The sequence below is a fragment of the Chaetodon auriga genome, chromosome 1 (assembly GCF_051107435.1).
Source record: "Chaetodon auriga isolate fChaAug3 chromosome 1, fChaAug3.hap1, whole genome shotgun sequence".
NCBI lineage: Eukaryota > Metazoa > Chordata > Actinopteri > Chaetodontiformes > Chaetodontidae > Chaetodon > Chaetodon auriga.
In genome coordinates, this window is record NC_135074.1 from 7,382,897 (window position 1) to 7,403,142 (window position 20,246).

At 44.1% G+C, this 20,246-nt stretch overlaps 1 protein-coding gene across 2 annotated transcripts; it reads right to left on the reverse strand.

Annotated features, from left to right (window-relative positions):
- Positions 1-39: 39 nt before the first annotated feature.
- On the reverse strand, positions 40-19,773 carry slc7a10a (solute carrier family 7 member 10a). Of its 2 annotated transcripts, none has more exons than XM_076737711.1 (11): positions 19,593-19,773; positions 14,060-14,264; positions 12,574-12,725; positions 5,787-5,912; positions 4,146-4,299; positions 3,859-3,982; positions 3,351-3,454; positions 3,174-3,270; positions 2,861-3,010; positions 2,040-2,217; positions 40-1,935 (listed from the first exon to the last, which is right to left on the reverse strand). In XM_076737711.1, exons 1-11 carry the CDS (start codon positions 19,696-19,698, stop codon positions 1,835-1,837), a joined length of 1,497 nt encoding a protein of 498 aa, XP_076593826.1. In that variant the 5' UTR covers positions 19,699-19,773; the 3' UTR covers positions 40-1,834. The 2 variants fall into 2 exon arrangements, with proteins under 2 accessions (XP_076593826.1, XP_076593906.1); XM_076737791.1 differs by lacking the exon at positions 19,593-19,773 and adding an exon at positions 18,766-18,840.
- Positions 19,774-20,246: the final 473 nt, after the last annotated feature.

Below are 20,246 nucleotides of genomic sequence, written 5' to 3' on the forward strand. Positions count from 1 at the left end.
TACGAGGAAAAGTCAGAGGATCACAGAGGACACGACAGCCACTTTTTAGAAGTTGCTATATTTAATAAGCAATTACATTGTTATTCTTGTACAACCTAACACTCTTACAAAACACAGGTACACCCATCAATTGTACAGTATGCAAATGTACCACAACATGTCTGAGGAATGTGATCTTTCTAGGAGTCCCTAGCGCATTTTGAACAGTTTTTTTCTTCTTTACATAGTATTTACAGATCTCAAGTGAGCTAACAGCGTCTGGACATGGCAGACAGATGTACACTTTTTAAGTGTCAGTGTCTTTTCGTGGGTTTGCTGCAGGGGGAAGTTCCCAGCATCTGCAGACGTGGAAAAGGACTGAATGTTCCATCCATGTTCCAACCTGCTGGTTTCATCCCTCTATGTTATATGTTCTGTTATATGTACAACATAAACAGCTTCAAGAAAAGTGCTCAGGGATTACCCAAATGCACAGAACACAAAGATTTCCTGCATCAGGTATCAATGTAGTGGTACCACAACTTAAGAACCGATTTAAATTGATTATTGTGGAGGTTTGACTACAAGAATTTTGGGGCAACTTTCATGCAACAACTGAGTCATAAGTCAGTATCTTGAGTCAAAAACACCACTGAAATTGACACAGTAGGTCAGTTCAAAGATATATCACATCAATAGTATCATAGTAAGTCAGTGGGCCAAGGGTGTCTTTTGGGAAGGGGGAGAGGGGCCCATGCACAAGTAAACATCCACCACCAGCCATCCACCCATCTGTCCGTCAACATGGAGTCTGCTAATGTTATCCAACGACACATTAATGGTAAGTACTGTATCATAACATCAAGTGAGAAATCTGAAATCTAATAACTGTCTTGGCAGGTCAAGCACCTTGAAAGAGTTCACAGTGGCATTTCCGGAGACGAGAACAGCTCAACAGAGGCTGAAGGAGACAGGCGAACATTGGAAACCTGAAGAACAGCCTGTGAGCATGTGTTGAACTGCTGCAGCGTATTCACTTCAGAGAGTCAGCCACTGATCCAGCTGAGAGCCACAAACTTCCCATCATCCTCCTGTCTCTTCTGTGCTGTAAATATTGCTGGGAAAGAGTGTTGTGTAGATAATCTTCCTAATAATAATAATAACGAGAAGGCACCTGTAGTATCTCTCAGGAGAGAGAAGAGATATAATAACAGAGAGAAAAGTGGGGGTAAAGCCAAAAGAATGGCCAGATACTGTAGCCAGGCAGAGATACAGACAGCAAAATACTCATCCACAGCTGAAACACAGTAAAAATGGTGTGAGTAATTAGTGAGACACAGCTGAAGGTAGCAGCAGTAATAGAAAAGTATTGCTAAGTGCAGAGACTGCTTGCATATTTACCTCATAAAAGTTATTACACACAAAAATACCCGCACAAACCAATACACTATACCAACACATACATTTCATAAGGCACATTAGCTGAAGGATTTAGTTAAAGTCATAACACAAGAATATGTTGGAAGTGAAGCAGAAGAGGATCCTTGGGTGAGCAGAAGGAAGAAGATGAGCTAAAGATCTGTACGAAAGACAGAAGCTGGCATACTGGTTGGGGGAGGGGCAGTACTACCAAACCAACAAATAATAAACACATTAGACAGCTTTAGGGCTCAACATGCTAATGCCCTAAGAATAACCAGCTTCTTTTGTACTGGCGCTTCACCGCAGCCCCGCTCAGGCTGCGCTTGTGCAAGACCATGGATGGAATCATGTGTTCACCATTCACAAACTGACCAAACGCAAAACACTGGAAGTACAGATGTTGATGTGGGGAATTCCTGCTTGACTGCACTGCTCAGTCAGTGGCTTTGGAGGCAGTGAGGGGTTGAGTCTCTGGAGATTCTTCCTGAGGAAACACCACATAACACAGCTTCTGGCCCATGTATGTGACTTTTTCTGCAACACAGAACACAGCAGGAGGCGTTTAAATTGCACACTAGCTGCGAACATATCTAAATAGCAGTTGAATGTGCACTGTCCAGCAGCACAGGCCTACTCACCTACTAGTCTGTAAACCCATTTGGGTTTGTCCTTCCACCAAACACCCACAAAGTATACAGGGACTCCAGTCAGCATGATGACCATACCCAGGCCACAAACCACAGGTTCAGAGTACAGACTGAAGCCCAGCAGCACAGCCCAAAATATCAGGTAGCTGATGGGGATCAACATGCTCACCTGCACAGGACACAAACAGCATTTGCCACCTTGCATTCACTGTGATTAGACTTTTGTTGGTGTTTGTGCATACAGCATACTGTGTCCGAGTACAGGGCTGGGATAATATATCATTTCTAAAGTATTAATGATTGCCTATGTTTATCATTTTGACAAATGAAAACTGTGGTTTGTAATTCTCCTGATGACCATAATCACCATTAACACCATAAGTAACATCTGATAAGATCTAATGACCCTTTAATTACTCTGCTGACAGCTCTCAGTCTGCACTTGCTGCTCATCTGACGTGACAATCTCAATCTTAAAATTTTATTCTGTTACCAGTGGGTGATGCATGATGAAGCTTTGAGGGTTTCTTTGGATTTGTACTGAAAAAAGACTCGAAGCTTCTGGGCTTCAAATGCGGCAAGTTCAGGGATATCTGGTGGCATCTTTTATTTCATATTGCTGTGTTTCTCAGTGTGTTCTGCTGTTATTTTGTACTCTTTGGATCTTGGCACAGGGTTTAGACAGACTACAGCGAGCTATGATCTGTGGTCATCTAACACTGCTGTGTCTTCAACAAGGCATTTCATAAAATCCAAAGTATTATTAAAGGCATAAATAAATTGGATTTTTTGAGGTTCTCAGGTTTCTGTACCTTGATGGGTCTGGCTAAGTTGGGTCTCTTCTTGCGGAGGTAGAGGAGACCAGCGATGGTTACCCCATAGGACAGATAGTTGATGAAGGACACATAGTTGATCAGGTTGTGTGTCTCTCCAAGACACAGGATGATGATGGTGGCAAAGCACTGTGGGAGATAAAGGTGGATTCAAAGGCCAAGTGCATATTAAACCAACTATAAAGAATGCAAAATAGCATCAAATTCATCAAGTCATTTGTGTGTGTGGAGACCACTTCTGCTGTGTGTCCCTGTGAAGTTGGACAGACAAAACTGTGCCTGCAGTACTCACGCAGACCAGCAGGGCGGGGATTGGAGTGCAGTTTTTGAGGTGGATCATAGCCAGGAGGTAGGGCAGGTGACCCTCTCTGGCTCCTGAGAAACACAGTCTACAGATAGACAGAAGCACACCTAAATTCAGGTTTACTGTTCATGTCAGGACACTGGCAAATCCAGGTGTGTGTTGTACCTGGAGGAGGTGAACAGATATCCGTTGATTCCTCCAAAGGTGGACAGTGCAACAGAGATCGGCATCACCCAGGAAAACATCCCCAGCAGCTTTTCCCCGAATGTCTGGAACAACACAATATCTGATGGATCAGGTTACTGACTTTTACTGAGTGACTGCCTTATCGATTCATTCTTTCACACCTTAACAGTAATCTGTTAATTGATTAATGTCACTGAAAGGTGCCTTTTGAACAGATATATCTCATTGTGGCCACACATGCAAGGCTCGTGAAAGTAGTGACGACCTGAACTTGTGACTGTTTCTCAGTCTATTATGAACAAACATTACTCTCACTGACTGATTGATTAAGTGGTTGGTTGAGGTCTGTCTCATGCTAGGACTCTCAGCTCCAGCAGACTTCCAGTCTCGGACAGTATACGCTTCCAGACAACTGACACTCTTGTTACAGGGTGTATAAAGAGCTCCTTTATGAAACATCCATTGATGGAGCTGGAGAGCTGCTCACCACTGCCACAGCGTTGGAGGCCAGCAGCTCCTCAGGGGTCATGGAGGAGAAGTAGGCTATGTTGGTCATAGTGTAGACAAGCGTCACCAGAGGGATGGAAATGTAGATGGCACGGGGAAGGTTCCTAATAAAAATAATGAGAAAAGTAAGATGAACTCAAACCAGTAATGTGGTTTTAAACTGACAGAGGTGTACATTATGTTTAGGTGTCACCATTCAGACCAATATACTGCAGTGTCGTTTATATGAAACCTGTAGAGATATGAAACAGTCGGTGCGTGCCGTACTTGCGTGGCTCCACGACCTCCTCTGTGACGTAGTTGAGGAAATTCCAGCCACTGTAGGCGAAGGAGGCCTGAAGAAAAGCCAACGCTATCTGTCCCACTGAGGGCTCCTGACTGAATACAAAGGCCTCACTGGGCCGCAGGGCGTCATAGTGACCTGGACAGGGTGAGAGGATCCACAGATTAATGGCTTCACTGTATTGTTTTTAACAACAGTTTGAAAGAGCTGAATCTGGTCCTGATGATAAAAAATGATGCATCACATTTTTTCACTGATTGGTTATCATACTACTGCCTACAACTATAAAATACAAGTTTACTTCTTGAGTTATTTACTAAATATTTTTTTCTCATTTGTTCCGATTCTTTCTACTTCTGTTATGTCTGGTGACGTGCACCAGGGGTCAGCAGTGTCAACACGTGATAATCTGCTGCAGCAAGTCAAGTCAACTTTATTGTCAAGGCTGCTGTATGTACAGGACATTAACAGAACTGAAATATCGTTTCCCTCAAATCCCTGGTGCAAACGGCAATAAACACGAGCTGGGAGGGAGTTCAGCATCCTGATGGCCTGGTCAATGAAGCTGTCTCTCAGTCTGCTGGTTCTGGCCCGTAGACTCCTCATTCTCCTCCCAGAGGGCAGGAGGCTGAAGAGGCAGTGGGTGGGATGGGTGGAGTCACCCACCAGGCGTGTGCTGTAAATGTCCTGGAGGGAGGGGAGGGGGGCACCGACGATCCTCTCAGCTGCACTTACTATGCGCTGCAGGGTCCTCCGGCAGGATACAGTGCAGCCGCTGTACCATACAGTGACACAGCTGGTCAGGATGCTCTCGGTGGTTCCACGGTAGAAGATGTGTATGATGGGGACTGGTGCTCTGGCTCTTTTCAGTCTTCGGAGGAAGTAGAGGCTCTGCTGAGCTTTCTTGGCCAGTGAAGAGGTGTTGCTGCTCCAGGAGAGGTCCTCAGTGAGGTGCACGCCCAGGAACTTAGTGCTGCTCACTCTCTATACAGCAGCACTGTTGACGGTCAGTGGGGGGTGCTGGGCAGAGGCTCTCCAGAAGTCGACAACAATCTCCTTCATGTTCTCCACATTGAGAGGGAGATTGTTGTCTCTGCACCATGCGGCCAGTTGGCTCACCTCGTCCCTGTAGTTTGACTCATTGTTGTTATTGGTGAGCCCCACCACAGTAGTGTCGTCCACAAATTTGATGAAGACGTTGGTTGTTGTTGTGTGTTGGTGTGCAGTCGTGGGTCAGCAGGGTGGGGGGGGGGGCTCATGGTGCCACACAGAAGTATTACACATCAAGACTTTGAACATAAAATCTACTCTGTGAACACTTTGCTCAGTACATTTTTCTATTTTTTAGAATCGCATTAGTTGATTCCTTTTCTGTCTCAGTGACTTCTAGTGCTGACTTGTCTTTATCCTGTTCTGTTCTTTTGTATCACTTTGTCAGTATTTCTTTCAATGGTTCTGTTTCCTATTAAAGAGAAATAAAATCAAGGATCAAACCATCAAAGTACTACTACTGTACATCTAGAAATCATAGCTAATTCCAAGCCAAAGCATAACAGGGCCAAACCACACAAATCACTGCCACGTCGAAGATTTAATCTCACCAGAATGAGTGTGTATGTGTTTACCTCTACAGATCTGGACGAGTCCGACCACTATGATGAGCACCAGAGCGAGGAGCTTTCCTACAGTGAAAACATCCTGGATCCTTGTCGCCCAGCGCACACTGGAGCAGTTCACCCAGGTCAGGAACACTGCGGAAATGCATGAACACATGCATACAGACACACTTAAAATCACTGAAAAGCATCATGTTTCTAACAGGCTTTGCCTTATAAATGCAGCGTTTTGCAGACCTGTGCAATGAATTATCTCCACTCAATGAATAACCTCTACTGACATCAGAAGAAAAACACACTTGTGTGGAACAGTCTTGACCTTCATTGAAAAGCAGCATACTTATTCACCGGCTGGTTGCATGTTCTATGAAGTTAGTCTGATGTTCGATGCTCACCAGACGAGCTCCTAGTTGAAGTCAATAACTCTGAAGTGAACAATTAATTGAGAAATGTGTTTTAACCTTCAGTCCTCCTTCTAGTTTGTTAAGTCATTTACTGCCATATTCTGAGCTGGACACACACACAAAGAGGGCACTGTTCATTTATCCATATACCCCCATACTGAAGTACAGGGACAATGCTTGAGTAGAGGTGTGACTGTCCCAGTCTGTACATTGTTTCACTGACTCCACACTCCTCTCCTGTCAACACAATCTTTCCTGACAAAACAAATGAACACTTGCTACTTTCCATTTCCTACTTGCATAGTGTGGGTGTGTGTGTGTGTCCCTGCTCCACACACCACTCCCTCAGCCACGGACCTTCACATTGACCCTCACTTTGCGTGTTTGCAAGTGCCACCATAACAAGGGCTGGCCAAGTTCCAAGTGAGCTAACCCAAGCAAGTGCAAGTGGCTCTCCAGCTGCCCTCAAACTCAAGTGCAGGATTACAAGTGAGAGGGAGTGTGGGTCGTGCTACCAGCAGAGAAAGACAGACAGAGAGGGAAAACGTTCTGAAGACGTTGGTCTAGTTGTACTTTTCTTGCACTCCTGTACACACTGTACCGCAAATTGGAGTCTGTCAAACAGTGTTCCATGACCGCAGCACAGACAGCCAACTCACGTGGAAAACAAGCCCGCTTCCAACAAAGCTGCAAAAAATGCGAAGATTTGCAGATCATTTTCAATCTACCGTCAATATTCAACTGAATACAGTAAAAAGTTCACGATCAAACAGATCAACATTGTGAGTTTGATGCCTGCATGTGCCAAAAACAGTTGGGACGGGTGTGTGTGCGTGCGTGCGTGCGTGCGTGCGTGCGTGCGTGCGTGCGTGCGTGCGTGCGTGCGTGCGTGCGTGCGTGCTTCGGAAATGCTTTCCACCACAGGATGCGTATCTGTCCATTGTTTTTTGACCCTCCTCTTGTCTCTCAGTTTTGTGCAGCTTTTCTTTTGTCGTCTTTCCCTCTTCTCTATTTTATTTCATCTCAATATTTCTCTATTTATTTCCTGATCTTTCACTCTTCCTCACTTTTCCAAAAGAAAAAATAAAAAGCTACTGCACTCTCTTTCAGGACTTTCACAGCAGTATATGTGTGTGTACATGCATATAGGGGCAGGGGGTGTTATCGGCCATGTCATTAATCACCAGAGCGAGGTTTCCCTCCCACCACAAACTGCTTCCGCCGGCGCGCACACACACACACACACACACACACACACACACACACACACACACACACACACACACACACACACACACACACACACGTGTGAATTTTTGGCACGAGGCTTTGGGGGCACCGGGCACAGCTTTCTCTCCCCTACAACACACCGGTGTTTTATGGCCAGTTACCCTCAGGGTGTTATATGCATTTCCGCTCCTGTGTTCCTGTGAACCCCCTGCCTGTGTTAACCCTGACAGGAAGGAGGTGCCAGTGGGCTTTGAATGCGACAGCGCAGGTAAATCTGTGTCCTGCCGTCACAGCTTCTATTGAAGGCTGCCTCAGCACTAGAATACTAAACTAATTACTGCTTTTACTCTTAATGGATTCTGATCCTACTTCGTGCAGATTTATCAGGGGGTTTTAACCTCAGGAACGCCTCCTCCTGGAGTCCAGGATCTGGTCACTGCAGTCACTGAACTGGCAATAACCGCCCAGTCCTGTCTACCCACCACAAGGTCTCTGACAGCCGAATCCCTTCAGACTACAGTAAATCCAAATGATTTGGTTGGGTGTAATAAATGCAGAGACATGATGTAGTGATGCAGCGATAAAAGGAAGGCTGCCCCAGACATCGCTGTTTATTCTTCTTTATATACTGTAACTCCTGTCCACACTTAACCTCTCCTCTTTAAAAGAGACCTCACCAGCTGATACAGATCGATGGGGCAGCACACACTCATCGTGTTAGTGCTGAATGTTTGATTAGTTTTGGAACAGAGGCAGCAGAAATGAATCTGGATTTGGGTTTAAAATGCAAATAACAGACTCTTTTAAATGAATGAATAAATCACCTCCTTTCCCAGACTCTATTTAAGTGTCCTTAAGAATAAGCATAGATGAGAATATCATGAAGAGAAAGAACTAGAGAAACTCAGTTGGACTAATGCTCTTCTGTTTCACTTTCCTGGACAGCAAACACTTACATTACTGTTCATTGTTCCTCTGTTCAGTTGTACTCTATTTCTTAAATTTCTATTGAGTCATCTTTATTTCATTTTTCTATTTGTTAGACTTGTTCTGGAGCCAGGCACATAAGACGTTCACTGTACTGTAAACACTAAAACTGGCCTTGAAGTGAGCTCATTTGTGTGAATGTACAGTTTTTCTTTCCTCTGGCAGGTTTCCGTACTGTGGGACACGTACGTCTTACTGTATTTACTCTTTAACAGATGAGTTTCAGCACCTCTTCCCTTCATTCATATTTGATGTGTTAGGCTCATGATTCTCTCCGGAGCAGCTTGAGTTAGCAGGTGTGTTTTTTTTCTGTCATGATTGAACAAAGATGCTGAAGGGATCTGACCACTATGTGCATTACGTCATCAGCTCTTTATCCCTTGAGTCACACTTACCTCAAGATTCACCTTTTGTTCTTTTTCTTTTTTCAATGAAACCCACTGATTTTTTTCCATCTGCAGAGCTGTTGCAGTTGTTAGCATGGTGAGTGACCACGAGCCATCAATCAAACTCTGAAGGACTTTCGTGAAGAATTCAACAGAACAAGTCCAGCATGATCTGAGAATCTGTAGAAGTCTAGGACTGCCCAAAATAAACTGAAATTACTCAACCACATTAAAGTGTAATGAGCCCATGAGGACTGTATTTATTCTTAGCCTGCATACTGCACTGCTTCATTCATTCGTGTCTACGCTGTGCTTATAGTTGTATCGTTGTTCTGACTTTATGGCGGGACTGAAACATGGCACAGTGTGTCTGTAAAGGGCATTCAGCAACATCCAATTGAAGCAACTTAAATCTAATGGAAATTAATGGACAAAATGTTTCATTGAAATTAAAAGGAAATGACATTGTATTTGAATAATGTCATGATTTCTTTGGCTTGTTTGGTGGGTTATGTCAAAATCATCAAAACCAGTGGCTGAAACAAAATGTGATTGGCTGACACATACTGCAACCTTTTCTCTGTCTGCTGCACCACCACACTGACGTGGCATAGGCAAGTGGTGAAATTGGTTCCCTGCTGCGCTGGAATGAACAGCAGAAGCTCTTCACTCCTCAGCCTAAGTGAGAATCAGGGTGTGTAGCTCTTCTGCTTTTAAAAAAAAACAAAAAACAAAAAAAAAAAAACACCACATTTCTACTGTTTGTTGGGCATGATGTGAAATTAACCCTGTTTGGATCAGTGAGACCCGTTACAACCACTGACACTTTCGAAATTTATTTCAGGGTTCATTCCTGGAAAATGTGCTTTCAGCAGATTTCTATCCAGCAAAAGTGATCAATGTTTGACAGAATAAAGTGGTGCACTGGGCGCCTGAGAGTGCTGCTATGGTCCGTCCAGTAGTTCTATTCTTAGAAACAAACAAGCAGCCCACAACTGGACCTGTCTGGTTTGCACTCACCCACACACACACACACACACACACACACACACACACACACACACACACACACACACACACACACACACACACACACACACACACACACACACCTGGGCCGCTTGCGACACTCTGCAGGGGAGGAAGGTGGTGGACGGGGTAAAGACCCAGGCTGACTCATGTTCATAAACCCTTCACCAAGAAAGCTTGCTTTGACATAACAGGGGCCTCAGTAAAACAATGTTAATCCAGTTAATCTCACAGAGTATTTCAGAAAACACTGTCCACCAAGTGCTGGAAAATGTTTCTGTTCCCCGGCAGCCAACACACTTTAACTTCTTCATCTCCTGCTTTGCTCATTTCCTTTGCACAGATTCTGAGTGACCTGACTTGGTTTTTCGCTGCATTTGTGTTTAACATTACCTCAGAGTGAGTCACTGTATACAGAGTTGTGTAAGCCAAACGCTCAGGCATCCTTTTCTCTCAGGCTGTAGGAGGTGATGACAAAAAATCACTCGCACATTTGCAATGATGGCATATAGACCTGACTACAGTTTAGCATTTACACCAGTGACATGTCTCTCACACACGCATCTGCCATTGAAGGCTGATGGAGCTCCAGTGAAAACACTTCTCAAACTGTTAACCATCAATATGTCTATCATTCAAGATTCATGGTACGCTTCAGAGGTCTTATCAGGGTGCTGTGGAGCCTGACACATTCCAAAGTCACAAGCTGCTGATAATGTTTCATCTTATATAACTGCTGATCACAGATAGACGACTACAATCTCTCTGTGGCTGCTGGTCTGAAGTGTGATGCTGTGGACCAGAGAGGAGGAAGGGGGCGGTACCAAGCAGCCAATAGGAACATCAACCAGAATGTCAGCTGGCCAATGGGATCCTCCATCACTGATGCACAAGGTGTCCTGCCCATTTCCTGTTTCCATGGTGCTCAGTGACAGGAGTGTCACGGTAACCGCTGTGAAACAATGCACAATGGCGTAGACACGCCCTCTCATTAGCGGCGTCCACAAAGGCTGGCACCATTATTTAGTCTGACACTGATACTGACACACACACACGCACACACACACAAACTCATACAACACATACGCACACAGAGTGGGCTCCTGGCTTAACTAGGCAGCAGTTGTAACAGTCTGTCGCCAAAAATAGTGGAGGTCCACTCGCGTGCTCTGTAAATGCTAACCCCAGCCTGACACATGCACACACTCTCACACACAGATACCCATCCCGCTCCTGTCCACCCCAGTTTCCCCATCCAGTTCAGACAAGACCAAACTGGCTGGCTTGTCCACCAGATACATGCACAGTCTGCTTGTGCCACTGGTTATTTTGATACAGATTGCTGTACTCCAACATTTCAAAGAAAGGTGCTGATCAGATTAAAGGCTGGAAATAGAGCACAGCGTTTCATAAGGAATTATCAAATGACAGTGACAGCCGTCAGCACGCTGTGAACTATCAAAGGATCCTAATATCTTCAGGCCATGAGATGACAGTGGCTGATTTGGTTTGTTTTGCCCTTTGTTGTTTTGTGGCTTTTACGGTGCTATACATTCATAGAGCCTCCTCCCACCTGTCAGCCACATTGGTCACCGGATGAATGACAAATTTGTTGAGACGGGAACTACTGCTTTTTCCTCTCGCTCTCATGTGTTTTTGTAGCACTGCCACCTGTCAATGCTCAATATGTCTTCGATCAATTTTAAGTGTGCTCTGACCTTTAACTCTTGAGCCTAAGATGAGTTGGTTGTAACCTTAATGGAGGAAAGGAAGTCTGCTCTATTGTTTATCTCACCGGGAGTCACTCTTGATCATATAGTCAGATGACCTGAATGTCTAACGCGACTGAAGGTCTGAACTGTGATACGGTGAGCTGCGATGTCAGGATGACTAAGGCAGAGACCAGAGCGGCAGCAAGCAGCCAACAGGAAAGGAAACCAGCCAGTCACACAACCAATACACCAAATGGGATCCTCTGAACCTAAACCTGATTTCTAAGGCATCATTCCACTTTTTCCATACAAATCCATAAACAACTCATCTTCTTGAGCCAATCACCATCATAAATCTGGACAGTACTCCAGCCATCAATCAGTTCAGCAATTGAGGAAATGTCAAGCAAAGCCACTGGTCATCACCAGCCAGTCAACAAGAGAACAGTTCTGTAGTTCTAACTAAGCATTTCACATCATCACAAAACATCGAGGGTTCTCCTGTGCTGTATAGGTTTTGGTCTGAAGGAATAGTTCAACGCTTTGGGACACACACATATTCGCTTTCCTGCCAAGCCTCAGATGAGAAGATCAATATCACTCTCAAATCTGTCATCTATACCTTAAATATGAAATAACCACAAGCAGGTCGGTAGCTTAGCATAGCAAAAACATTGGATAGAGTGAGAAACAACAGCTTCATTTTGCAGCTCCGGAGGTTGCTGCTTGCTTTATATTTTATGAGGAGAAGCATGCAGTGTCTCCTCGCATTTGCCCTGGAAAAATCCTCCACACCACAGGTCTTCATGTGATTTAAAGTTTCAATTTGTTTGGGTTCAAAAGTATGTGGTTAGCATAAGCAGCCAAAAAGTGCCACCGATAGAAACTCAACAGAAAATCAGAGGAATCAGAGAGTTTTGGATCCACTACTTGACAGCTGATCTCTAGAAAGTGCGATTTGGACACATCACAGAAAAGCATCAAGAACAGACTAAACAAAAGAACTCATGAATCCTGACTTAAAGGTTTCAGGCTGTTTGTGACTTACATATACAGATGGTGGCGAGGAGTCTGGTGGCAATGTATGGAGGCAGGCAGTTCTGGAAGGCCGGCTGCAAGACGTAATTGGAGAAGGTGAGCGCGATGACAGCCAGTGTGGTCGGGTACATGATGAGGACAGCACTCCATAGCAACAGGAAGCTACAGGACCGCGAGATAAAACAGAGAGGATTTCATTTGAGAAAGTGAACAGCTCCTTACATGACATTTTTTAATCTCCAGATTAATAAAAAGAGGTTTGCTACAAGCTGTGGAGTTGAGTTGTGGAGTTGACAGTTATTTGCACAGGAAAGGGGATCTCACTGATCTCTCTCAGTTCCACTCTTACTTCATATTCACACTTATATTAACAGTTGCCCAGCACAACTGCCATTTCCTGCTGTTTTTCCACTGCAACAGCTGAGGTTGGGTCACTTGCTCAAGAGTTTACCAGCATCAGTTATAAGAGACTGGTGCTCAGACATGAGGAGGAGACGATGAAAAAAGCATTGGCACAGTGACCTTTGACTACCTAATTCACCCTTGAGTCCAAGTGAACCTTTGTGTCAAATTTGAAGAAATTCCCTGAGGGCGTTCCTGAGATATCACACTCATGGCATGGACGGACAACCCAAAAACATGATGCGTCTGGACAGGGCTGTCGCTGGCACAGAGGAGGATTAATAAAGGACTACAATTCTAAGAAGTGATAAGTGTTGGATTGGTGAGGTTATTATTGTTTCTTTATGCATATTTAATAGTGTCTGAGGATGAACACACAACTTGGTGTGACGGTAATGTACTAAGTGAGGGATGTTAAGATGTTAAGAGATGTGTTTATGGGAAAGGTGGGATTTATGCAAGGTTGTGTGGACAGTGGTTCTACAGACATATGTTCCTACATCATTATTTATCACCTACTGCGTCCCTATTACTGTCAACGGAAAAAAAACAGCTCAAGTGGTGGGAAAAAGTCATTTTCATTTAATTCAGTTCAATGTAGTTCCCTATTACAATTAAATGGATGTAAATCATATGTGAGGGTGGCTTGAGTGTTACGCTATGGCTCAGATTTCCATTTAATAATACATTTGTTGTTTTTTTTGTATTATTCCTAGTTCTTTGGTTCTTTTAATGTGGCACCAGTGTTTTTTTTACCCCGTTTTACACTTGCAAATGACTGAGCTAAACAAAGCCACACAGGAATAAACTAGTGCCACCACAGTCATGGGCATGCATGACCTTCTCAGACTTGCAGTACTGCTCTATGATCAGCTGACAGTCACAAGACCTTCAGAGCTGGTGGGTTCCAGATGGGCAGTCCTTGCAACCGACCCTCTGGTGTACAGACCCTTGACTGTTGCAGTATAATCCATACCAAGTGAGTACAATCCTGGAAACTAACATGAAACATCTCAAAGATCAAAACAACCAACTGCTGTTGTAGATTAGGAGTAACGGTGTCCAGCATAGAGTAGCTGGAGATCAACACTTACCCCACTAGCCCTCCAAAGATTTCTGTCACGTATGAATAGTCTCCTCCAGACTTTGGGATGGTGACACCCAGCTCAGCGTAGCACAGGGACCCAAGGGCACAGATCCCTCCTCCACATACCCAGACGATGAGTGACAGCCCCACTGAGCCTGCATGCTCCAACACACCTTTGGGTGAAATGAAGATCCCAGAGCCGATGATGTTCCCTGAGGAGATGAGCAAAGGATTAGGTCATCTACAGTCGCCTGTACATAATTAAATACTGAACTACCATTATACATATTTTAAAATTTCATGTCTGTTCAGATTTTTCTTGTTAAGTAAACAATTGTTTTCTTTGAGGCTCGGGATCCACTAATCATTCAGATATCCAAATACAGGTTTTTGAGACACTGTGAACAAAACTAGCTTGTACAGAGAAAACACAGCAGCTGAAAAATCCCAAGAGGCTTATTAACACATACCGACCATTTAAATCAAATCTTTAGGGATTCATTTCAACTGGCTTTTACTTCATTTAATGACTTGTGCAACCTCCAAAGAGCACCTCACTGTCAACATTATTGCTGTCTTGTGATTTACTGGATGCTTGATCTGTTTTAGTTTCTGGACTTTGAATTTTATTGTATATTATAAGTACTCAGTTGGCTCTCATATCTAGAGCAATAAACAATAAATGTAACAACAGAACAGCTGTCAAACACAAGTAAAGAAGTCAAGGCTTGGCACTGTAATTTTTATATGTTGGATTCTGGACAACGAATACGTGTAGCAGGAAAAAAAGAGGATGCAGATGGAAAGAACAGTAGTGCTTTTGCAGTTCTGTTGTCAATTATACGGCAGCATTTTAAAAAGTTCAGTTTTCCTCGCAAGGCAGAGCTGATATGTGCTGGCATGAGTCACTGTGGTGAGAGGAAAGATGTGGAACCACACGGCAGCCAGACCTACAGCACTGCAGGCTGCTCAGACTGTGGATGGACTGAAAAAACTGGACTGAATTTTCAGAGATCACAGGGGTCAAAAGACGACAAATCAAACAAAACCTTGGCAGATTTTATTAGTATCATTAGGCAAAACTCAAATATAAGAGGTTTTGGGATAAGGTAACATTAAAAGTCTTTACTTGTAAGAATGTAAGAGTTGAAAGTAAAGCGTTTTTTGAATTCACAGACTGATAGCAAACTGATGGAGGAAAATAGTAAACTAAATGACTCTAGATTTGCTGGTTATCAGTAAATTATCACAGCCTCTCAAAACAAAAATCAAAAAGTAGCCCAGCCTGGTAACACTGGACCCTTCATAAGCTCTCTGGTGACTAGGGCTGAAATTCAAGAACCGGAACGGTCGAGAACCAGTGATCCATTGGAATCAGGGGCACTGCCACTGCCGCTCGGTCACACACACACTCATACACCAATGGCATCAATCTACCATGCAGGGGGCTGGTCTGACCATAGGGAGCAATTTGGGGTTCAGTCTCCTCCAGTTTGACATGTAGACAGGAGGAGATGGAAATGAAACCACCAACCCTGTGATCAGTGCACAACCCAGTCCACCTCCTGAACCACAGCTTCCCCATCATCAAGCTCACGCATTGTCAAACTCACACATCTTCTCTGCTGGAAATATGCAACACACAGGAGTCATGGTTGAGAGAAGGGAACAGTCCAAAGTGTCACTTCATTTCATAAAGAACAATGACCACAGTGTGAGCTGTAATGTCTGTGAAATGATCATTTAAAGTAAGGGTGGAAACACCAGCAATATTCTGAAACATCTCCCGATGCATAATGGGCTTAAACTCCAGGAACACATGACTGACACTCTATGCATGAGTGCCACTTCTTCTCAAACAAGCAGCACATCCATTAGAGGGTAAAGATCCTATGCTATCATAACACGAGCTCCACGCAGGGGAGGCTTAGCAGATTTCTTGTAGGACTAAGAAAACCGAAATGAAAATGAAAGCTGTACAAATATTCTCTCACTTCTTCCACTTTAGACAATGAGTCATGTCATGAGATACAGACTGCTATAGCTAGTTCAGCAAGTTCACAGGCTACAGCCAGGTTGACTAAAATGCATCAGGAATCATTAACGCAATCGATCAAGAATCAGACCGATGAGTCGAATTGACAATGGCATTAGTACTGACCAATTGGCATTAAAACCTTATTAATTTCCATCCCTACAGGTAAAAAAAGCCTCCATTATGTACACACAGTAGCTGTGAAAGGAAACCATCAGTACTGCTGCAGCATCATTTGTTTCGTGGGCTAGTTAGCTGCTTGCAGCGAACAACAGAAAAATATGTGCAAAACCTTTCCCAGGTATGTGATGACACAAGTATGGTTATATTTGAGAGGAAGGACTGGTTTAGTAGAAACATGGCTCATCAGGGTCCTGGCTCAGCTGTCCCACAAACAGGGCTGAACAGAGGTTCCCTGGTGGCTCAGCTGGCTAAGGCACAAACTCATAAGACACCATTTCAAGTGCTCAAATCCAGCCTGGCACTCTTATGTCATCGCATCGACGACAAGACAAAACAAAAACTAACACTTGTAAGAAAGTAAGCAAATAGCAGCTGTCCAAGCAAACCCTGTTTTTCTCCTCTTTGGAGAACTTTGGGACAAAAGAAGTCCAACAAAATATGACTCTGTCCACTGTAAACAGTTAAAGCCCGGTGACGCACGCCACTGCAGCTTCCCTGTTAGGGAGCTGCTCCCTAATGATGCAGAGGGAGAGAGGTTGTCCGACAGGGCATTTATCACTGTCACATTTGATTGTGGAGGCCATGGTGAGATGCAGAGCTGTTACATAATGCCTACGTTGTGTTTGTTATGTCATAAAGTTTGGCATCATGGCGCAAATCAGAGTCCTACTGACCCTTTCAGCCTCCCTGCACAATAGCTCAAAAATGACTGCCCGGATTACATGTTTCATTCCAGTCCAAAAGCTAGTGTGAAAAAAAAAAAAAGAGAGACACTCGCATTCGCAGTGTCCTCCTGTAACTTCAGGGATCTGAAGTTGTCCTGCCAGTGTAAACAAACACGAAGCTGGGAGAGCGAGGAACAAACAGTCGTCAGAGGGGAAACAACCTGCAGGTGCTGGAACGGAGTCTGAGCTGGTACAAAATGTGGACCCTGTGGTTAAGATAGATGTTACTGTTGTTATTTCAGTTTGTCATTTGATGTATTTGCTCTACAGTGTAGTCCTACATGTAAGCAACAGTAGCTGCACACGGTGATGCAGCAGCCACATGTGCCGACAGCTCCAATGGTCCACCTTACTCCAGAGAGGTGCTGTATATGTGAGTAGGCTGTATCTGGTGGGTAGAAGCATGACTCATGCTGTATGTGTGTAGTAGCTGCACAGGCTTCACTCCATCTGTGCTTCTCAGAAAACACTTGGCGTGTGGTCAGTGACAGGAGTGATTTCAACACCCATTTCACACAAACGATATTAAATTAGACTGAGTATATCACCCTGAAGCTCTCTGTAAAGCGCAGTCAGAGCTGTGGAGTGCAGTTTCAAGGCTCTAGTGAAGGATTTGCACAGGTAGTCCCTGTCAAATGAACAAAAAGAAGTGAGTTAAACAGGCAGGCCAAAGAATGAGCATTAACCTGTGACCATATCAGTTTCTATCAAAGCACAAAAGACTTGACCTTGGTTATAAAGATAAGCATTACATTATCATTGAAAGTACCACACTGTTGTCTTTTCTTCTGCAACCCACTTTGAATGTCAGATTGAGCTTCATATTCCACCTTCCATCGAGATCTCATGCAAAAGATCTGTTTGTTACTGTTCTCTATTGGTTGGGCTGATTTTAACATGTATCACCAAAAATATATAAAGCATAGGGACCTGTGAGCTGCAGGCACAGTTTGTCATCTGCATTGTAAAAAAAAAAAAAAAACTACTGAGGAAACCACAGTTCAACAGACTCAAATGTCCTACATCTGTCTTCGTCTTGGTTCCTTCCACCTACGTGTGGTGTAAGACCTTGTCATTTGAGCATCTTGTCTGCCGAGGCACACTTGGAACCTATGGATGTGTTAGCAGTATATGAGTATGTTGTTTGCTGGCACATTCCTAATGCCCCATGACATGCAGACAGACAGCGAGTTAGTCTGTCGTGACTCTACTGTCCCTGTTGTACGATGACGTGTACAGTAGGTGATTCACTGAGGCTGATAAACGACTGCTGAAAAAGCTAAACCATGACCTCGTGTTTCAGAGTTAAAAGCAATTTGTGAGGAATCCACGGCAATCTCTTCATCCATTCTACAGCCATCCAAACTCCGTCTCATCATTGAGAGCGGTCAGCTCATCCTGCCTTATCTTGATTCATATTATAATCTATACAAAGTGTATACTGACATGTATTTTCATTACCCAGCCAGAAGGTATTAACGAAAGATAAGTTCACTGAAAAGGACACAATAGTGAATTTTATCAGCATGGCTGCCCTCCTCTGCACACACACACACATTCTGTGCTGTACAATAAAAAGAGTTGAAGTAAGTCTCCAAGAACAGAATGTCTCACACAAAAATAACTTGTCATGTCATTAAGTCAATAGCTGCGTCCCCTAACCCTCCTGCCTCCACAAATATAGAGGCTGGGCATGAGTTGTATGTTGTCAGATGGCAGCTGGTGCTGCGGGATCCCTTCGCATTCCTTGCAGAGTATAATGGCACTTACTGTACAACCTGTTGAGTTTACTGCTGCAGATGAGGTTAACGTGCTGCATACTTTAACTCTAGAACTATGTTCGCTACATCACAATTTTCAGGAACATCTTTGCAGCAACGCAGCTTCCTGTATTTACACACTCCCTCTATCTATGGCTGCATGTGTCAAATATGTGCTGTGCAGCACGAGTGCAGTTCACTTTGGGCGGTTTATAATCAGATGAATGTAGGGAACATTAATGCCTTGCTGTAGGCAGCTGAGTCCCGGAAAGCTGAACCTCTTAGCCTGGCAGAGTTAGTGTTAGTCCTCAACCGTACCACAGAACCACATGGAGCTTTGCTTTGTGCACATGGCTTTCAAGTTAAACGAAAAGATCCAGCCACGTAGGCATGTCCATATTCAGACCATGCCGACTGATGCAACACTTTCCTCACAAAACCCTGCAGCTCTAAATGGACCAAGACATCTGAGTTGGACCATCCGTGCGTAAAAGCGACTGTTTCTGCGCGTATCTTGGCGGTTTTGTGCCAATCTGGCTGTTTAACCATTACTGCGTGATAAGTCAAACGCATTTCCCTACAGTGTTCTCACAGGAGACCAGGACCCGGCCAAAACCCGAACCCCTCTGTGGCCGACTCATGGGTGGCCGACTCACTAATGGATGCCAGGATATTCTAACTTTAACAGCAAAACCACAACTTGCACATCGGCCACATTATTACAGTGTAGCCATTCAGCCGGCCGGCCGCTCAAACACGGTCCTCTGATCACTTCCCCCTGTGGCTCCTCGCTCTTCATGAACGCAAAATGTGAGACAAAAGCTGTCATACACTCACCGATGATAATAGCGCAAGCGCTCAAAAGTCCAATTTCTTTTTTTAGAGTGACTCTGTCGCTGTTAGAAGAGTTTTTATCCTTCTTCTTTTTCTCTTTGTCTTCCATCGCCTCTGCCTTACAAGTGTGCTTCCTGCCCGCCTCGGTCCGGTCCAGATACTGGAGACTGAACCACGCTCCTTTCCCCGGGCTGCCCTTGCAATATCCTTCTCATGTGCGGAGGAGGACGTGCGCATGCGCACGAGTCACCACCAACCCACCTTGTCTCAGGTAGGCCGGTGGAAGCAGGGTAGCAATAATGCATTCAGGGATCTAGCTCTGAGTGCACACAGAGAAGAGTTTTGTGAACAAGGCTATATCTTTGACTGTATTGTTTTCTTTATAATCAAAACGTCCAGCAACAATAAAAATATTAATATATCCTCATGACCTCGATCGTGCTGCTGATGCTGCACGCTGCAAATGTGTAGGTGGAATATATTTCGCCAAACCTACAAGTGTAAACTTCACTGCAGCCTCACAGAAATTGAAACTGGAGGATGTGAGGGGGAATTACACAAATAACCATGCACGAATAAATAATGACTCATACATTTAAAAACATCTATTTTTATTTATATCATAATTATTTTTATTTTTTTCTGCTTTGGATGCGC